The 21,335-nt window shown below is 46.3% G+C and overlaps 1 protein-coding gene across 2 annotated transcripts in view; it reads left to right on the top strand.

Annotated features, from left to right (window-relative positions):
• Nucleotides 1-234: 234 nt before the first annotated feature.
• LOC102256269 (chromosome unknown open reading frame, human C11orf63) overlaps nt 235-21,335 on the top strand; it is a 105,743-nt gene continuing 84,642 nt past the window's right edge. For both annotated transcript variants that reach the window (XM_014530726.1, XM_014530727.1), the window contains exons 1-2: nt 235-661; nt 14,846-15,362. In XM_014530726.1, coding sequence (XP_014386212.1) covers nt 327-661; nt 14,846-15,362 — 852 coding nt within the window. In that variant the 5' untranslated portion in view covers nt 235-326. The remainder of the gene's footprint in view (nt 662-14,845; nt 15,363-21,335) is intronic.

The following is a 21,335-nucleotide window of genomic DNA, read 5'->3' on the forward strand; positions in this document are numbered from 1 at the left end:
CCGCGTGGCCTGCCCAGACCCTGAGCTGCCCTTGACCCTCGCTGGGTAGCCCTCTTCCTCAGACGTGCTCCTGGAGAGAGAAACGTCTCCAACAGACCTTCCTCGCGCGCGGGTGCACCCCGAAGCCTCGGGCCATGTCACACAGCTCCTGTCCTCGTTTACAGTTTTATTAACGTGGGAATTACAGAGACTTTAGTAGCCACAGAGTAACAGAAACATAATTATTTTAGGTAACACTCTTGTGAACCACAGCTGGAAACATTCGGCCACAACTTGTACTGCGCCTGTCAACAAGAGTTTCCTGGTAATTTTTGTATTTTTTCAGGATGAGTCACGGTAAACTAATTCCCAGGCTCTCTATTCAGTCTCCTGTGCATCGTGCCAGCCTAAAGGTCCAGGCCACAGAACCGCCTTTTCAGAAAGAAGACTTACCTCTGATTTCCAAAGATTCCCTGGAAGCCGACTCAGAGAGCCTCAGTCCCCAGAGTGCCTCTCAGGCTGAGCGTGGAGAGCGAAGCCAGGACAGCGACATGGAGCGGGACAGCTTGGAGGAGAGCTCTCCCAGGGACAGCCTGAGTGAGACAGAGGAGGAAGCCAGCAGGAAGGCGGCCCAGGCGGCCAGCAAGGACAGCCGTGCCCAGGACAAGGGTGCGGGCAGCAGGTCAGGAACCGGCTTGTTGACAGCTGGGGTCTCCGAGGCGTATTGTTAAATAGTTACAGGTACCATCGGCGAGGGTGAGGGTGAGATGGGCGCTCACAGGGAGCCCCCTGCAGTGTCAGATGGGTCTCCAGGCATCTAAGGACAGCGGGGCCCGGGCTTTGGCCACAGTCTTTTCTTTTCTTTTAATTAAAAAATATGTAAAAGACAAGGAGCCCTGGCCGGATAACTCAGCTGGTTAGTACATTGTCCTGATTCACCATTCACCAAGGTCGCGGGTTCGATCCCCAGTCAGGACACATAGAAGAACCAACCAATGAACGCATAAATAAGTGGGGCAATCACCTGCAACAATAACTGCATTTTTATTGTTGCAAGTTATATGCAAAAGACAAGGGAGCTATTCATAGAGCCATCTGCTTTTCTTATGCTCCTCATTTTCTGTCCGTATCCCTGCTGTGGCCTCACCCTGGAGACACCCAGAAAGGCTGGTACAGAGAAGTGCCGCCTTGGAGTCAGATGGTCTTGCTTCAGGGCAGGCACTGCTGTTTAGTGTACAATTTAGAATAAGTCTCTTAACTCTTTTGCATCTCACTTTTTCTTCCTTTTTTAAAGATATATTTTTATTGATTTCAGAGAGGAAGGGAGAGGGAGAGAGAGATAGAAACAGCAATGATGAGAGGGACTCATTGATTGGCTGCCTCCTGCATGCCCCCTACTGGGGATCGAGCCCGAAACCTGGGCAGATGCCCTTGACTGGAATTGAACCCGGGACCCTTCAGTTTACAGACCGATGCTCTATCCACTGAGTCAAACCGGCCAGGGCGCATCTCACTTTTTCTCACCTGTTAACTAAACCAGCCTATCTCTCATGATTGCTATAAATGTCAGTAAAGTATATTCGGGGGGTATGTACCTCCCAGGGCTTATAGAATCATATAAAGATTCGATTTCTAATAATCAGTATTGATGGAGCACTAACTTTATGCTAGATGCTACCAAAAACTAAAAATAAATGTGTGCAATATTACTCTGTTGTAATGAAAATGTAAATGATATGATAGAGTATAGAAGTTAAAAGGTATTGATTAGAAAGAGGCTTTAGTGTGGTGGTGAAGTGCATGGAGTCTGCAATAGAACATCCGGTTCAAATTCTCCCACTTACCACCTGTATCGCTTTGGCTAAGTCCACTTAATCTCTCTGTGCCTCAGTTTCTCCATCAGTAACACTGGGATAATAATAATGGTTACCTTACAGCGTTATCATGACGCTAAAATTATATATATATAATATATATAATATGTACCTCAGTTGTAGGCTCCTCCCTGGCCTGGGCCCTGGTAGGGACTCTTGTAGGAGGCAACCAATCAATGTGTTTCTCTCACATCGATGTTTCTCTCTGTCTTTCCCTCTCTCTTTCACTCTCTAAAAATCAATGGAAAAATATCCTTGGGTGAGGATTTAAAAAGAAAAAGAAGAAAGAACAGAATTAGAGTGATGTGGGCGGCACACTCAGGGACCCTGCTCGATGGCAGAGCATCCGCACTCGGTGTAGGGCGAGTGGGCTGAGTGGGCCTGAGGGGGGGCCATCCAGGAGTGAGACCCGCTCCGCCACCGACAGGGCCCTCGGCCGGGGACAGGCACAGCGAGGGCTCTTCTGAAAGACGATGGAGCCTGCTCCTCACCTTCCTTCCTTCTTTCCATCCTCTGTCTTCCTCTGGGAATAGTGAGTGGAATCAAGCTCATATGCTTCTTAAGGACCTCAAAGTACACGTGATAAATGCTGTCAGGACGACGGGTGCTGAGGGCATGTGTCTTGGGAAGGCGGCAGCCCCATCTGAGCCTGGTGCTCGGTGCTCTGTGCGGGGAGAGTGCAGGTTCCCTGGGGGGCAGTGGGTGGACAGCGGGCGAGCAGTGTTCTGCAGTTGGCACGCTCTGCATTAGGAGAAGCACACAGGGACAAAGAGACTGCCAGGTGGTAAAATCCAACCACCACGGCAACTCTAACAGTAGCAGCATCTTTTCTGTAGGTTCATCAGTAACTTCACTTAATTCTTCCCTGTGACCCTGCGCACCTGCTCCCATTGTACAGCTAAGGAAAGGGGAGCTAACTTGTCTGACATCATAGAGCTGGGAGGGGTATTGGTTGCTTGGCTGTTGATCCCGTGCTTTTTTAAAAATTTGACAAAATTCTAACCTACAGAACAGCACAGAGAAAAGTGTTATAACCCTAATATACTTTTTAAAGGCATACAGTGCTGCAGGGAAAGTTTTCTTTTTCCTCCTCAGAGATAACCAGTACATCTTCTTCCTGGCAGTCCTTATTCATCTGTCTTTTCTCCACAATTCGTGGTTAGTGGAGAGATACACATATAAGTGGAAGAACTGGCAGGGCTTGGAGACAGGAGGTGGACACGGTGCCTGCCACGTTCTAACACCAGCTGGCGTTAGAGGGCTTGTCCTGGGCCCTGCACTTACCTGTGTCCGCGCACCTGATGCTGTGGCGGCCCTGGCAGGCGGACACTATAACGATCTGTTTTAAAGGTCGTAGATGAAGCTTCAGAAGGCTACGTTATACCCATGTCTTACATCTCGTGAGTGTGGAGCGGAAAACTCAGGCAGCCTGACTCTGTGCTTTAAGCCATGTTTTTCTTTATTTTATTTTTCCATCCCCATTAGTCCCCTAGGCCCTCTTCCACCTCAAGGCCATGTTTTCCTTTTAGTTCCACCCTAAGAGAGTCGTGGTCTCTTGGGTGAGAAACGGTGGCGACTTCATTACAGAAAGGGATGGTCTTTGCAGGGCATAGCAATCTGCCTGTGCTTTTAAGATGAAGAAACCAAGTCGAGGACCCAGGAAGTGACCTCATTTCCCCAGAGATGAGTTTTTTCCTGTTGGAGTCGATGCTCAGGGACCCAGCTTTAACCTTGCTCTTTACCCAAGGACCATGTAAATCCCACTCAATAAGTTTCAAAATTTTTTATTTACAAAAATAAAAATCATGGTTAGGGCCTTGGTCTTCTGATTCAGAGCTCCTTAAATAACGCTATTTTCCTTAGGTTGCCTTGCCATGGAGATGTTTAATGAGAGGTGATGATCCCCAGGGTTAGAATGGGTTACAGTTTGAACATTTGAGGACAGTTTTCCACTACAAAGGAAAACAGAACTACAGCACTTGGCCAAATAATGCCTCAAAAATATTATTCATGTGAGGGTTTCGCTCCTGGCCCCTTTCTCTGCCTCACTGAAGTCCTGGGAAGCTTGCCCAGGTGTATTGTTGCTTGGGTCTGGGAGTTTTTGAGCCATAAAGTAGACAAATTCCTATCAGACTCTCAATATAATTTCAAGTACGCTTTCATTTCTGTAAGGTAGATGGCATTCTGGGACTGGTAGTTCAAAAAATCAGTCATAGTCTTGCCTTAAAACCAAGGAAAACCTTTTTCTTCTAGCTTTTAGAAACATTTTTAATGCTGCCTGCTCAAGCACTTGAGCCTGCCTCTGTGTCTTGATGTTACTAGGACCTCCTCAAAGCAATTACTCCCTGCATCTCACCAAAGTCAGGTCAATGTAAATGGATTAGAGGAAACACTTTTCTTAATGGAAATTGGAGCTGCATTGACTGCAGTGAATGAATCAGGAGTGGAGAGAGGATCTTCACATGATAATCCTTAAGCCCACTCCAGGCCCAGCCTGTGACCCTCACGTCACGAAGAAAGAGATCAGTGTAATTCCTAGAGCGTCAGGAAGGACCTGCCCCCGCCTGGGCCTTCTGAACCTTCGTAAAACCTTTGAAAACACCGGAGAGCAGCAGCACAGCACCTACACATGTGTGTATATATGCATATAGTCTGTTCACAGGACCACTCAAATGCACTAGCTACCATTTGTAAAGCTGCTTGCTCTGTACACACTCTCTCATTCACCTAAAAAGAGCCTCCTGGGGGTGCTATCCCCGTTTTGCAGACAGGAACTGAAGCGCTGGGAGATGAGCGAGTGTAGGTAGTGACTCAGCGGCAGAGCCTGAGCCTCTAAGTCACTGGATAGGTGATCAATGAAAGATTCAATGTTACTACCTAACAAATATTAAAGATACAACAATTTTAATGTGGACTAAACCGAGGCCTGAGTACAGATGCATGTAAAATCAAATTTCATTAAAGTCACCAATATTTACAGGATCCGGTGCCCGCAGAACAAATGAACATGACTAATAGGTTATGTAGGGTGGCGAGGTCATAGGCCCTGCCCACCTCCCCTCCCCTGGGAGACAGAGAGGCTCCCATCCATTGAGGTCTGCAGGTGCCTTCCTCGGGCCACCTGGGACCAGAGCCTGCAAGGAAGCCCCCATGTGTGTCAATAAGCCCCCTTGTGCCAGAAATGGCCCGGCGGAGAGAGGCACAATGAGGAATTAGAAATTAAATGGACTATTCAGGATTGTCTGAAAGTAAGAAAGGGACTCAGCCATAGCTGCATTTCTATTGTTTGGTGGTGGTATATAATTTCCCTCTCAAATGCTTCCATATGTGTTGTTTCCGATTAATAATCAAGAATCAGGTGCAGTACTGAGTGATGGTTTCTGGGTCTTAAATAGCAATACTGGACAACCAAAATGGATCTGGGTAAAGACCAGAACTCGGCGTTTCATCACCCCTCTGAGTGCCCGGGCTGCTGTGCGGCACAGTGGGAGCATCGAAGCTGGGCACAGGCCCAGGTTGCTTCTGTGCTGGAGGGAGTGTAAGGCGGCCTCGCGGGGAGGGTTGGTATTCTAGTGTCATCAGGGGCGCCTGTGTTTCCAGGGGCGGCTTTCACTCCTTCCGGTTTCTGGCAAGATTCCTCCCTGCTGATGTCTCTTGTCGTTAAGGTAGACTGGAATGCTAACCACTGCATACACATGACACTGTCTTCCAGGGGTGTCACACAGTATCGGGGGTAGCTACTGGCATTTTAGTTATTTATTCAGGTCACATGGGAATCATATCAGAAACGTGACTTTTGGTTACAGGTAGTAGCCATTTTTGTTTTACGGGCCTTCACTGGCTCGCAAGTTCTGCAGTGGCTAAGCCTGGTCCTCCCCCCCACCTCCAGCAGGCCCGGTGCCATCGCGCAGAGGAGTGGAGGGGAGGGGCCCGAGCTGTGCCAGGGATGAGTGTGTCTGTTAAAGGCAGAGGCCCTGCCAGAAGGGCTGCAGCCACAGCCACTCCTGGCTCTGTCCCCAGAGGCCAGCAGTTCCTTTCTGGCTTGTTTCCGCACAGGGATGCATTACCAGGTTAAAATAAGCCAATCAACAGTGACTCTGAACCCTCCCCAAGTAGGATTTTAATGTGTTACCTGCAAGCCTGTGCGTTCATCAGGAGGATTCGGAAGGTTGTTGCCGAGTTCCTAAAGGGATGGTTTAGTTCATGACCTTCCCTGTTTTCATTTATTTCTACTCTGTGACAAGTTTGAAGATACAGAGGCTTTAATAACTATAATCATCAATGAATTGAATTTAAAACAAGTGCTTTTCTCCACACTTACTGTCGATTGCCAGGCTTCCCCGCCAGGCCCAGCCTGTGGCTGAGTGGGGGGTTTTAGAGCTGCTGGGGCTCCGCAGCCTGTCCCCGTTGATGTAGAAGGAGGAGCCGAGGCCTGGAGCGGCCAACGCCTCCCCCAGGTTCCCACAGCTCAGTCAGTGGCAGAGGCTGGACCCAGAGGTCAGGCCTGCGTGTCCCAGGACATCACAGCTCCCTTGAAACCCCAAAGCCGTGCATATCTGCCATTGAAAATACAGGAAATCCTGCCTGGAGAAAGTGTAACACCCGGAAGTGTTCCCAATGCGTCCCGACTCTTGGCCCGCATCTCTAGAGAATGGGAAGCGCAGAAGCCGCCCTCCTGGAGCCCCTGGGGACTCCCACCGGGTGAGTCCCAGCAGGTCCTCCGGGAGGCAGTCCCTGCTCCACAAAAGACACACTTGATAGAAGGGAGGTGCTAGACGTTGGCATTGCAGCCCTACCATGCCCTCTTAGACCATTTGTTTTCATGTAACTCACAGACTGTCCTTGAGTCAAGGCTGTTACTAACAATTCTAATGATTGGGGGCCAATATCTCATTATTTTGCAGCCATAAATTTGTTGTCAAAGAAAAGAAAGGACTTCAGTTGGAATTATCCAAATTATATATTTGCTGTAAATAGCATCCACTAGATAACAGCCCAGCCCCTCTAGTTTAGTGTGTTTCTGTAGACAGTCGTTGGCCTTCGGTTCATTAAACCACCCCTTTTTCTATTAAAATGTTGTTGTTTTTTGGCAGAATAGTGCCTATAGTAAATGAAATTTTCTGGGTTGTAGATAATCTTCCCAAAGCATTCCAGTGTATTTGAGGAGCCATTTTATTTCGTACTTGCAACAGTGATTTTTTTTAGTCCTTTGGGGTTTTTATTTACTTAAAAGCTGTTGATAAAAGATTAAGATGAGCATACAATTCAGAAATCCTTGGAAACAATTGCCAATTTTATAGTTCTTAAAGAGCCATTAAAAACTTTACACTTAAATAAAAATTGAATTTGCTGTTCATATGCATGAAAGATTTAATGGCATATAAATTGGCAATAATTGTTCTGTTTAAAAGGATTAAATTAAACCTCAATCAATAATAACATGTGCAGTTTCAATTTAACCGGCTACTTAAAATAAAGTAGCAAATAAATAACTGCTCAATGATTAGCAGCAATGCTTTTATTCACCTCCTCAACAGGCAAAGTGGCCAGTTATTGAATATTTTATTATGTGCACGAAGGATGTTAATTGTGCTAGAAATATGCTCTGATTTTAGTGATTTTTTTGATTGAATACTGTGCTGAAGATGAGGCTCTTCATTAAATGGAGATTTTATTTTATTTTGTTTGAAGTTGTCACAGTCAGTTACCAAATAGAGTCCATTAGGGCCAGCAGATACCCTGGCACATGCTCCCGGGACTGCCTCCGGCCTCCCACCCATCTCCCACCCCGGCGCCTGAAGGGGCACCTGGCACCTGGGGCCTGAGTGGTAACAAAGGAGCGTCATCCTCATTGTCCTGCAGTGCGTTTGTCACCGGGGAAGGGTGTGCGCTGCGTGCGGATGCCGCTGGTGAAGGAGCGCTTCACGCTCACTTTGCCCCCGCGTTGACCTGGCCACAGACACAATTGAGCTGCTTCGCACACAAGCCCAGGACAATGGGCTCTTCAGACTCAGCCATCAGTTTGCTTCTGTAAAGTGTCACAGCTTCCACGCTCGTGGTTTGGCAAAGCATAACCTCCCATTTGTCTCAACATACGATTTCCATCCAGAAAGGGGACGGAGGGGATGTGGCAGGGTAGTCACTGTAGGGGCGAGTGGTGCAGTGTGATCACTGTGCTTTTAAGAGCCACATGTTCAGATTCTATCTGGAAGGATATCTCTTCCAGCAGTTGGTTCAAATGCACTTTTCTTAGCCAAAGCCATTCATGTTGTCTGATTGTGTCACAACGTCTGCATTTTCTAGGGCCCATAAGACCTCGGTCTTCCCTGTCGTGTGTGATGTTGCTTCTCTGGGCCTTTCAGAATGGACATTGCTGAGGCTAGAACGCAGAGCTGTTTCTGAAGTCTGAAGTGATGTCCTCTGCCAGTGTACCCCCTCTTCGTTTTCCAGCAGTTCTTTAGGTATTTCATCATGTGGAAACACTGGCCTTCCTTAATCTCATTTCCTCAGTCACAGTTCAAACGGATGCTCAGGATGCCTAGGTCATGGCAAACAATTGGATTTGCACAGATGTGCTGACTTTTCAGCCTCTAAGGTGCACTTAGTGCCTCAGGAGGCCACTGTGTGCCTGGGGATAACAAGCCCTGGGGAGAGAGGAGCCCAGTGCGGGCACCAGCAGGAAGCACGACGCGCAGCAAGGTCATGTCATGGCAACGGGATGGAGCCCGGACACCCACAGCAGGGAGCCTCACTGGCGGCTTTCAGAGCTCGTCCTATGGACGCTCACTCTGTGTGAAGGGCATAGCGCTAAATGTATGCAGGGTGTCCCAGAAAATGTGTATACAATTTAATAGCTGATAGCTCAATTTTGAAAATGAAATGCTCTATATAAGAACAGGGTAATATGCAAATTGACCCTAATGGCGGAACCACCAGGAACAACCGGTCGCTATGATGCACACTGATCACCAGGGGGCAGATGCTCAACACAGGAGCTGCCCCCTTGTGGTGAGTGCGCTCCCACAGGGGGAGCTCTGCTCAGCTACAAGCTGGGCTGACTGCTGCGAGCACAGTGGTGGTGGTGGGAGCCTCTCCCGCCTCCTCCACAGCGCTAAGGATGTCCGACTGTGGCTTAATCCCTCGAGGGTCCTGGACTGCAAGAGGGTGCAGGCCGGGCTGAGGGACCCACCCCCCAGAGTGCACGAATTTTCGTGCACCAGTCCTCTAGTATTTTAATAAACACTGCCTTTATAATTACTTAAAATGTATGTATACGTTTTTTGGGACACCCTCTCTATATAAACTTGTTTAATCCGCTCAGCCACACCGTGAGGTAGGTGCTGTTATTACCCATTCCATTTTGTTGATGAGGAAGCTGAGCCACAGAGACATTAATGTGCCCACATGACTCAGTCCTGGGAGCACCAGGCACGAGCCAGGCAGTGGGTTCCAGGACCCTCATCCTTAGACACTCTGCTATCCCATTTCTCAGAACCCAAACTCTCCAGATGACTATTCAGAGAAGCAAAGCACCATGGAGATTCCATGAGACTGAGGAAGGTCTAGAACCGTGGCTGTAGACATTATTCCACTCTCCACTGGTGCTGGTTAAATATGATGACCAATCTGGGAGCCAGTTTTTTAGTATTACTGCAGCAATGGAAGTCAGGAAGTCATTCCCGTCAATCACTGAAGACTACCTAATTTTTAAAAAATATATTTTTATTGATTTCGGAGAGAAAGGGAGAGGGAGAGAGAGATAGAAACATCAATGATGATAGGGAATCATTGATTGGCTGCCTCCTGCACGCCCCCCACTGGGGATCAGCCTGCAACCCAGGCATGTACCATTTTCCAGAATCAAACCCGGGACCCTTTGGTCCCCAGGCCAACACTCTATCCACTGAGCAAAACGAGCCAGGGCTAATTTTTGTAATAGTAGACACTCCTCAGTTATTGAGTCTCTTATGAGTTTATAATAGGATCCTAGAACAAGGGTGTTGGAATGAACTTTGTGATATCTTCTAGCAAGTGAATCTGGAAATAAGAAGTTAACACATTTTCAGTGATATGTCCTCCTATTTTAAATACCCATAATGCCCTATATCTCTTTACATTTCTAACTTGTTAGTTGATTATCACAGTTGGTATAACAAGCCTATCTTCCCCACTGGCAGGGAAGGTCCATCAGCCTGCGTATGTTTTGCTCACCACTCAGTCTTCAGTGCCAGCACCTGGGGAGCCGTTCAGTCATATTTGTTGACTGGCCAAGTGACTGACGAGTGAGCTCGCTAGCTTACATGAGGCAGGCCTGTGGACAACGTGTGCTTCACCACCGCCTATGGGAACAGCTGCCTGATAAAGGGCAACTGAATGGACACGGAGCCGGGTCCTGGGACAGACTGCCAGGACTATGTCCTAGCCCCGTGGTCAGCAAACTGCGGCTCGCGAGCCACATGCGGCTCTTTGGCCCCTTGAGTGTGGCTCTTCCTAAGCCTTAGGAGTACCCTAATTAAGTTAATAACAATGTACCTACCTATATAGTTTAAGTTTAAAAAATTTGGCTCTCAAAAGAAATTTCAATCGTACTGTTGATATTTGGCTCTGTTGACTAATGAGTTTGCCGACCACTGTCCTAGCCCCTCCACTTGTTAGCTCTGCGACCTTGTAAGAGTTACACGAGCTCTGTAAGCCTCAGTTTCTTGATCTATTAAATAGGGATGATAATAGCACCTCCCTCATAGGGTTGTTCTAAGGAAAAACTAGAGATTCGCTAGAAGCATTCCCTAGGTCGGCATGCCATAGTATATGTTGTCCCCCCAGTTCAGCCAGCACCGCATCCTACCCAGGACTACGTAGCAGGCAGTGATCCCCACAAGACCTGCCACTTTGAAAGGTTGCCAACTCCTGCTTCAAACAGTGCAAAGGAGTGCCTGTTCCAGAACGTTCCAAACACCCCAGAAAACCCTCCCAGCCTCTGTGGATAATGCCTGCCAAACACTCAGCACTTTGCTCTCAGAAGTATCTGGGTTCCTACCACTTTGCTCTCTATGGCATTATTGCTGATCAAATTCTCATAGGAGCTTGGTTAAGCCACACTCCTCGCGGAGTTTACAACACCCTTCAGGACCTCACCGCTCCTTGATTCTGAGTCTGCCCCTCGCCCTTCCTCCTCCGCCGCCCTCCGCCAGGCAGGGCTTGTCCTTGGGGAGTGCCATGCTTGCCTTCCCCTCCTGCCTTTCACAGGCAGCTCCCTCAGCCTGGCCCTTCTGAGCCTCAGGCCTCAGCTGAGCCACCACTTCCTTCAGAAAGCCCCCTGGCCTTCCAGGGGGTTGGATGCCACGCCCGCCCGAGGCCGAGGCCTGAGGCCCGAGGCCTGAGGCCCAGGCCCTCATCAGGGCTCCCTCGCTCTCTGTGAATGGTTGTCTCCTTGGTTGTACCCCCCGCCCCCCATGAGCACTCGGGAAATAGCTGTAGAATCACTCAGTGAGCAAATGGATGAGTACATTCGGCTGCGTCAAGCAAATCAAGGAGGAGATGAAATTCACTTTCCTTTCAACACAGATGGATGTGGCGAGACAGCGCCGTCTTCACTAGAACACGGTCTCTCTCTGTGTTTACCTGACGGCAGAGCCGAGGCTCCTTATCCTTTCCCACCTCAGCCACACAGGGGCCCCTGCAGGTAACTGAGTGCCAGACAAGCCCTAAGCCAGTCACTAATTTGGTCCATGCCAGACACTTCTGCACATTTAGATCCTAATTTACTACCATTGGCTTTTAAAGAAATAAATACTTAATGCTACATCGAGAAGGAACACTTACTCTTCCGCTTACAGCACAGGCGAGTGTCAGGGCAGGCAAGGGAGGGGAACCTCAGTCCTGGTGCCCCAGCCTGACTGGGCGAGGAGACGGGTCCTCACAGGGCAACGGGAAAGGAGCACAAACACAGAGGAGTAACTTAGACGTAATGTCCCGTTTTGATCCTGATGCCGTCCTGAGCAATAAACAGAATAAATGTGGTGCATCCCTGCTCACAGGTGAGGGAAGCTGGCTCGGAGTGACATGCTCTGCCCGCGGGTGGACAGACCCAGAACTTAACCCCAGTCTGTCCTATCCCACGTCCGCTGGGCCCTGCTGGGCCCCTCCATCCCCTAGTACCTACCCAGGACCCTTAGCACAGGCGAGTGGCAGCGCCCAAAACTACCGTGAGTTCGGGTCACGGGGACATCGCAGGGGAAACCTCCCGGAGATAGGGGACATCGTGGTGCCCAGCGAGGGCGAGTCGCACAGTTTGATGCCTGGTGGCCTGAGAGGCGAGAGCCGTGGTCACTCGGGCGCTTGGCTGGAGGAGAACGTCACTTCTCTTCCCTCGATGGCAAAGGAAGAGCAGCCCGTGCCCAGAGCTCTTCCATCTTAATAGGTGAGCGAAAAAAGTCAAAGTGGCAAGTTAGCAAGACCTGGGATTCTGGCTTGTTCTCCTTTCTGCTTTACATCAAATCAAAGAATCTCGGTGCACAGTAAGGAGAGTCAGTTAGCATCAGGGGCACCGTCGGTTTGTTTACCCAGCATCAAATCACGTCCTCCGTAAACGGGAGCATCAATAGCAGAAAAGCCTGGCTGATTTCCATTTCCTTTTTGATTAGAGAATTGCATCTACTGAACTCAGGAAGGGAAATCTCTCCCATTTAGCTTTTGAAGATCAAAGAGCCCATTAAACATGCCGTGTTACCAGCGTTCTTTTTCTCTCTTGGGTAAGACTTGGAGGTGCTTTATACATTGAGATTGCCCTGGGGAACAGAGAAGACTGGTATGGACTTCCCTCAAGGTCACTTCCCTCAGCCAGGACATCTGTTGACCCTTTTATTCAAACAGGGCTGCCCTGTCTGCTGAGGTTTCTGTGCTTAGAGCTGACAACCAGTGAGTGTGGGCCAAGGGCTTTTCAGTGAGTCGCCTTCTGATTCCAGGGATTGGGGCTCTTTCTGTATGTAGTTCATTCGATAAACTCTACCAACACAATGTGCACTGAAAAGTAAAATCATTGGCCTGGCCAGTGTGGCTCAGTGGTTGAGCGTCAACCTATGAACCAGGAGGTCACGGTTCGATTCCCAGCCAGGGTACCTGCCCGGGTTTCAGGCTCGATCCCCAGAGGGGGTGTGCAGGAGGCAGTCTATCAGTGATTCTCTCTCATCATTGATGTTTGTATCTCTCTCCCCCTCTCCCTTCCTCTCTTTTTTTTTAATTTTTTTTATTTTTTTTTATTTCTTAAAGTATTACAAAGAGTATTACACATGTCTCCTTCCCCCTCCCCCTTGACATTCCCCCAGCTTCCTCCACCCCCCAGTGTCTTATGTCCATTAGTTATTCTCATATGCATGCATATAAGTCCTTTGGTTGATCTCCTACCCTCCCAACCCTCCCCAGGCTTCCCACTGTAGTTTGACATTCTGCTCAATGCTGCTCTGCCTCTGTATCCATTTTTGTTCATCAGTCTATAATGGTCCTTATTATCCATAAATGAGTGAGTTCATGTGGTATTTTTCTCAGCTTGCCAGGGGCCGTCTCAGTCTCACCAGTGCTGTCTCAGCCTCACGGGGCCATCACAGCCTCAGCGGGGCCGTCCCAATCTCACTGGGGCCGTCCCAGCCTCTCGCATTCTGTCCTTTGTTGGGCGGCTCCTTGCTGCACAAAATCTCCAGGCGTTCCTGGTGGCTGAATATCTGGTATGCTTGCTTGGATTTCGTTTTCTACCAAGTGCACAGACTGCCTGTCTGCCGTCTCCCAGCATCCCATGTGTTACTGGATCTGGTGGGCCTGCCTGTGCGTTTGCTGGTACAGCGGTTCCATGTCGCCAGCCCATCCAGGTCTGGCTCCAGCTTCCTCCGAACCTGATTCTGCTTCTTGAGTGTGTCCCTTATGTATGCGAGGAGTTGAAATCTGCATTCTGCTGGGCTGGGCTGCAAAAGCGCTGGTGGTTCTCTTTGTGCCACTAGCACAGCTTGGGTGGGGATGTAAATTGAGTAGGGCGGGGTCCCCGGGAATCACCAGGGCAGAGCAAGGGGCAATGGCATCTCTGCGACTCCACGTCTCCGCGACTCCGCGTCTTGCGGCCCCGAGTGCCAGCGAGCAGCTCCGCGAGAAAGTCACTCTCGCTCTCTGGCCCGTTGCAAGGCCATCCCGCCTCTCCCTGTAGGGGTCTGGGACCTCAGGATCCCGCCCCAAACAAGTTCAGTGGATTTGAGAGTCTGCATCCCCTGGCACGCGACTCCGTACCTCCGTTCTTGGAGCTTCTGCACAACCTACTCAGTCTCAATGCTCTTCTTACTTTCCTTCCAGTTGTAGAGCTTCCACTGGGCCAGCTTTCCCATGGTTCTGAATGATAACTGTTTGTTTTATAGTCGGTAGTCTCGATGTTGTTGTGGGAGGCAGCATGCACAGGTCTGTACCTTACGCCGCCATCTTGGTTCTTCCCTTCCTCTCTGAAATCAATTTTTTAAAAAGTAAAGTCATTGACCAGAGAATGAATCTGTGTAGGAGTTCAGTTGGGGTAAATCTTGCTTTGCCCCAAAAGGGAGCAGATGGAGAGAGATGTCCAGGTAACGACCACATTCCCTCCCTGGATAAGTAGCCAAATGCGTATCTGACCCACCAGAGCGTGAGGTCAACTGCATCTGCAGGAAATCCCCCCGGGGAGCACAGTAAGAGGGGCCTGAGCCACAGGCACTGGCTGGTCTCTCAGTTGCTTCCTGGCCTTTTGAGATTAACTGTCCTGTTTTCATTCCCTGTTTTAATCAACCGGGAGAGTGAAGACCTTTTTGCCCTTATGTGTGGTGTGTAGGCCTAATTTGAGCCCGAGATAGGTCTTTACCATGTCAATCGTAAAAGGAAAATTATAGGAGAAAGGTTGAGATTGATTTCAAATTAAATGATCAACTAAATATAATGAGTAAATTTATCTTGATCAAATACTTGACATTTCTTTCTGCTTTGGGCAGCCAACAGTCCAAAGAAGACAAATACTCAGATCTCCGCTATGACCCAAACTGGAGGAGTAAGAGAGAGGAAGGGCACGTGCTGACTATGGAAGCATCGCCGGAGTCTGCGGACGGGTCTGCAGACGAGCTGGCTCGGGGTCCGCTCTTCCCCTCGGAGACTTCCACGGGACCCTCGGCGGGGCACGGCCCGCAGGACAGGAGCCCACAGAGCGAAGCCTCCCTACTTGGTAGTGAGTTTTTAAGCCCAAACTCTGATCATGGTGCCCATCACAGCACCCGGATCTCGGGGCTGAGCGACAGGGACCTGGCGGAGACGTCCAGCAACCTCTCTCAGTACGTGCAGAGTTCAAGTTCACACAATGAGGTCTTCTGGCCAAGATCACGGGGCCCTCGGCGAAGGAAGTCCAAACAATATTTTGTGGAAAAAAACAAGCTGACTTTGGGATTCCCCACTCCTAAAGTGGACTCTTATCTTCAACTTCACAATAAAAAAAGGGAGGAAAGTCACACAGAACAGGTACGTAGCAGCTACTTTAAATGTCATCTGAAACACTAAACTGGAATCTCCTTTGTTTGAAATGGCTGGATAGCACTTCTCTGGGATAGTGATGTCACTATGAACACCTAGCTCAGGAAGTCAAATGCCCTACACCTTGCCCCTCTTTGCAGAATGAAGGAAATTATTCCACAAATTCCTAAGAGCAAAATAAAAGTCATGAATGGTTATAGTTCTGTAATTGATGTAATTCTATTATTATCTCCAAAATGTTTTCATTCAAGGGCCCATAGAGTTTTTAAACGCATGCTCCAGGAGATGAAATTGACAAAGATTTGACTCCATGTCAGTTGCCTTGGTTTCCGCCATAGCCCCGGGTTTCAACCCTGCTCCCTGCCCTCAGCACATTGGATGGCAAGACACATTCACATCCAGAAGTGACTCAGTCAGAGCTGACACTGTTGGGTGGTCATGGGAAGGTGGCAGATACAGCCTCTCTAACCCCCACAGAGAACCACAACACCGCCCTTTATCATTAAACCTTAGTCTCCCCATCTATAAAGATAGAACAATGATAAATGTCCCCCTTTTCTCATCTGACCATTTTGAAGGTAATTCTATCCCAGATAATGGATTTAAAATCTATTGAAGCCAGTAAACTTTTTAAAAAATGTATCTTTATTGTTGAGTATTACAGATGTCCCCCTTTTTTTGCTCCACTGACCCCTTCTACCCCACTCCCACCCCCACCCCCAAGGCCTTCACGGAATTACTGTCCGTATCCAGGGGTAATGCATATATGCATATAAGTTCTTTGGTCAATCTCTTCCCACTCCCCACTCCCCCTTTCCCTGAGGCTCGTCAGTCTGTCCCAGGCTTCCGAGTCTCTGGATCCATTTCGTTCATCCACATGTACGTGAGATCATGTGATACTTGTCTTTCTCAGGCTGAAGCCAGTAAACTTAATTTTATCTGATGGGCACACAGATAGATCATATCAGCCCACCTCCTATTGAATATGTCTGTGGATGTAAGAAAAGAGTATGGCTGGATTGGTGTATCCACCACCCTTATTGGGGGAACAGCTTGAAATTCATCATCTTCTATTGCGGGTCATTTTCAAATATGAAGAAGTTATTACATTAAATGGAGGTTCCCTTAGGCCTCCAGATCGAAGTTGGTATCATTGAAGGTGCTGTAACCTATTTTAACCTGTACTTCCTGATGGAACAAGAGAGATGGGATGAACATTTGTGATTATTTTCTTGATTCAGAAATTTCTTTTAAGGGAGCACCTTTCAGTTGCTAGATGGATCTGCCCAACTCATGAATCACTGAATACAGCCAATTAGATCCTCACATTTAAAGAAAGAAAAAAAAACCCTCCTTTTATAGTCTTAAAGCATATGTCACATCCTTGCCTTTGTACCTAATAATAAACTAAAGGAGTGGGTGTGGTATATTTAGCTGAATTATCAAAACAAGTAGCTGAATTCAAATAGAGTTTTCAACGTTTTGAGCCAGTTTTAGATGTTTAATGTACTTTTTTGTTTCATAAAACATACATGAAAGTTTGAATTTTGACTGCTCATTTAAACTTAGAAATACATTTTATAGTCCAATATATGTGAAAAATGTTTAAACCTAGTTATTTCTCCCAGACTAGGATATGTTTCATTGTTTCTGAATGTGTTCTCAAAAGAAGCCAGTATAGAAGGGGAGGCCAATAGTCAGGCCAAAATTAATAGTTATATTTCTAATGATAAAAGAGAAAATGTTTATTATAAGCTCTTTAATTGCTGATATCTTAATTGCTAATTATTTTATGGTTATTGTCTGTGTCCAAGGGTTATGCATGTATGCATAAGAGTTCTTTGCAAACCATTTCATTTACTAAGCACTGTTCATTGCTAATTATTTTAGTGGTTATTGTCTGTGTCCAAGGGTTATGCATATATGCATATGAGTTCTTTGCAAACCATTTCATTTACTAAGCACTGTTGGGCTGAGTTGATTGTGGGTGATTCCACAGCACAGTTTTCATTAGGAGACTCTAAGCATCTTAGGCTTGTTCCGTCTTTGAGCTCATGAATTATTCTTTGGCCATTGACCTTGTCCGTTGCTTTTTCCAGGTTCAAATATCTAAGGGCTGATTGCTAATTGTATTTGCCAAGGAGGAGACTCTAAGCATCTTAGGCTTGCTCCGTCTTTGAGCTCATGAATTATTCTTTGGCCGTTGACCTTGTCCTTGCTTTTTGCAGGTTCAAATATCTAAGGGCTGATTGCTAATTGTATTCAAAATTGTTTCATAATCATTTCTAACATATATTCCTTTCATCTTTACTCCCATTCTTTTAAAAACAATAAAAATTAGTTTGACCTAACAGTGATATAATGATATATGTAACTTTTAAAATTATGTTATAGTCAATAGCATGGAATATATTACTTTTAAATAATTATTTATATGTGAAATGTGTGGTCTTTTCTGCCGATACAGGTTATATATTCTCTTATGGGCAGGAACTATGCTTTGCACTTATTTTTAATCTTCATAGTAGCCAGCCTAACGCACTGCACAGACTCAGTAAATAGATGGGAATTGAAAAATGCCTCTCTTCCCTTACATCCAAACTTCATTCCCTTCGTGTGACTTGAGGTTTGCGTGGGGAAACAGTCTTTCTAGAGCAGTAATTTGAAGTCCCAGCTGGATATTAGAATTCCCCGAGAAACCACACTTTTTTTTTTTGGTTGATTCTTTTTTAAAAAATCTAATTAATTAATTTATTTATTTAAAATTAAATCTTTATTGTTCAGATATATCTTTATTGGTTTCAGAGAGGAAGGGATAGGGAGAGAGAGATAGAAACATCAATGATGACAGAGAATCACCAATCAGCTGACTCCTGCACACCCCACGCTGGTGATCGAGCCCACAACCTGGGGATGTGCCCCTGACTGGAATCGAATCCAGACCCTTCAGTCCACAGGCTGATGCTCTAGGCTAGGGCCACATCAGTACTTTTTAAAGAAGACCCTCAGGCGATTCTGATGAGCCAGGTGTGAGAAGCATTGTTCAAGGCAGAGCAGAGGCCCTAACCCTGGCCTTCACATTGGAATCATCTGGAAAACTAAAAATACTGACTCCTTGGCCTGCAGCCCTGAGATTCGGATGTAATTTATTAGGGTGCCCTCTACGCATGGGGATGTCAGAGCTCCCTAGGTGGTCCCAGTGGCTGGCCAGTACCGCATCCCTGACCTGGAGCGTGGGCCTCGGTCACTCGCACCAGGAGAAGCATCTGGAGGGCTGCTCAGACCAGACTCCTGGGCGGAACCCACGCCTGCTGCCTCAGGAGGGTGAGGGTCGGGCCCAAGAGTTTGAATTTGCTACATGGCTCTAGAGCAGTGGTTCCCAACGTGGGCACAGGCCCCACATGGGGGGCAATTTGACTTTTAAGGGGGGCAACTTGAGAATGAGTTATTAACAGTGAATTTTTTGCATTTCTTATGGTTCTAGGGGCCTCATATACAGTATAAATATTATATTGTGAATTTATGATTTCAGTTTTCTATTTTATGTTTTAAAACTTTATTTGCTATTTTTTCATATCACTTCATATTATTATTATTATTTTAACAATTTCTTAGTGATTCCTTCCTCAGTACTTCAACTGTCCTTTCGTTCTTTCATTTTTCTCCTCTTTAATGCCATGTTCTTTGGAAGCTTGTTTAGACCAAGTTAATGGCCTTTTAGGCTTCCTCCACATGAATAGGACTTCACTTTTTGAATGATAAGAATGGTATGTCACCGGGGGGCAGGCATCAGGATTATAGAGATGCTTAGGTGGGGCATGGCCAAAAAAAAGGTTGGGAACCACTGTTCTATATCATGCCACTTCTGCTGTCAGGCCCACACTTTGGGAACCACGAATCTTTTGCTTTACACACTTGAAGGTGCTATGACCTCCCTCAGGGTCTTCTTGAAATACAGACTTTTCAGCAGGTCTGGCATGAAGCAAGAGTGCATTTCTATAAGTAGCAAGGGGCAGTGGTAGGCAAACTTCGGCTCGGCAAACCGCGGTTTGAGAGCCACATGCGGCTCTTTGGCCCCTTGACTGTGGCTCTTCCACAAAATAACAACTTCTGTGCATGGGCCATGAAGTTTCAATCGCACTGTACGTGCGCGCCCGCACGTGGTATTTTGTGGAAGAGCCACAGTCAAGGGGCCAAAGAGCCGCATGTGGCTCGCGAGCCGCGATTTGCCGACCACGGGTAGAGCATAAAGAACATAAAGCATTTATCAGACCTGAAGCCAAAGTGGGGCAAGTCGCAGGCACTACGCATTGGTGATGGATGTCCTTTGATTGGAGGCAGGAGGGATGGAGTTGGGGGCAGGATTGGAGGCTGTTGTTTTCAATTACAGCAGCATCCTCCTGGAAGTTTTTCACGTTAGAACGACCTGTTTCCCCTTCTAATTTCTTTGAAAGAGATGACAAATGTCTTACAAGTAGGAACAGTGAGAGGATACATAACATCTACTGTTAACTGAATGAATACAAAAATCTCAATTACCATGCACACAAACAAACACTGAGCTTTTTAATACACTGTGTTGTTGCCAGCACCAGGCCAGGCTGCATCAGACCTAAGGGTCATAAGTAGTGTATTGTATTCAGGAAGATCTGAAAGTAAATCTAAAAAGTTAACATCCCAATAAAAATATCAATAATTATTTTTTAAAATAAAATTTGAAAGGCTGATTATGAAGTTCATAAGAAACACTGGCATGAATAATAAAGAAAGCTCTGGAATTAAGAGTCATCATAAGAGAAAATAGCCCTACTAGATAGTATAGTATAGCATAACGCCTAAATAATTAAATATTAAGGTATTATTTCATACATATACGGATAGAAAAATGGAAGAAAAGAATAGAAAATTTAGAAAGAGAACCAAGTTTCATATGGGAATGTAAGATCTGAAACTGTGATTTGATAAAGGCATATCTCAAATCATGAGGAAATCAAAGGTTGTTCAAAAAAACGACAACTGGATAAGCCACCTGGAGAAAAATAAAGTTGGATCCATACCTCATATCATTTAACAAGATAAATTCTAAGTGGATCTTTTTTAATTTTAAAAAAGTAAACCATAAAAAACTATTAAAAATGGGAAAATTCTCCTATTATCTTAACATTATTTGAAATCTAGAATCTGTAGAAGATTGATAAATTTGACTACAAAAATATCAAAAACTGCTACAGGAAGAAAGCATATGAAAATCAAAATGTAAAGAACAAGCTAGGGAAGATATTTCAAACTTATATCACAGACAATTCACTAATATCTCAAATATCTAAAGAGCTCCTATAAATCAATAAGGAGACCAGTACTCCAGTATAAAAATACACAAGATCTGAAAAGATAACTCACAGAAAAGTTAATACCTATGGTTTTTAAGCATATGGAAATATATCCAACCTCAGGGTGTTATAAGAGAAATGCAAGTTAATACCACATTGGGATTCCATTTTTCACCAATAACTAAATAAAAAAATCCTCCAAGTTTGATGAATCTATAGGCCAAAAGTACAGTCAAGCTGGTGAGAGAATAAGTTAGGATACCAGTATGGGGGCATTTATTAACATCTATTTAAAATACAAATACATACACTCCTTGAGAAAATAAAGTATAATGGCTGAGAGTATAAGCTTTGGAGACAGGTTGGTTGGCACTAATGCCTGCCAGCTGCCTGACCTTGGGCAGGTTCTTTCACCTCTCAGTGCTTCGTTTCCTCATCTTTAAGATGGGATAATAGTTCTTAATAATCCTTTTAAGGTTAAATAAATGGTGGGATATATGATTACACATTTTTACATCAAAGTCTACTTTATAGAAAGCTCTATATCAGGGGTCCTCAAACTTTTTAAACAGGGGGCCAGTTCACTGTCCCTCAGACCGTTGGAGGGCCGGACTATAGTTTAAAAAAAAAC

The sequence above is a fragment of the Myotis brandtii genome, unplaced genomic scaffold, assembly GCF_000412655.1.
Source record: "Myotis brandtii unplaced genomic scaffold, ASM41265v1 scaffold767, whole genome shotgun sequence".
NCBI classification, from domain to species: domain Eukaryota; kingdom Metazoa; phylum Chordata; class Mammalia; order Chiroptera; family Vespertilionidae; genus Myotis; species Myotis brandtii.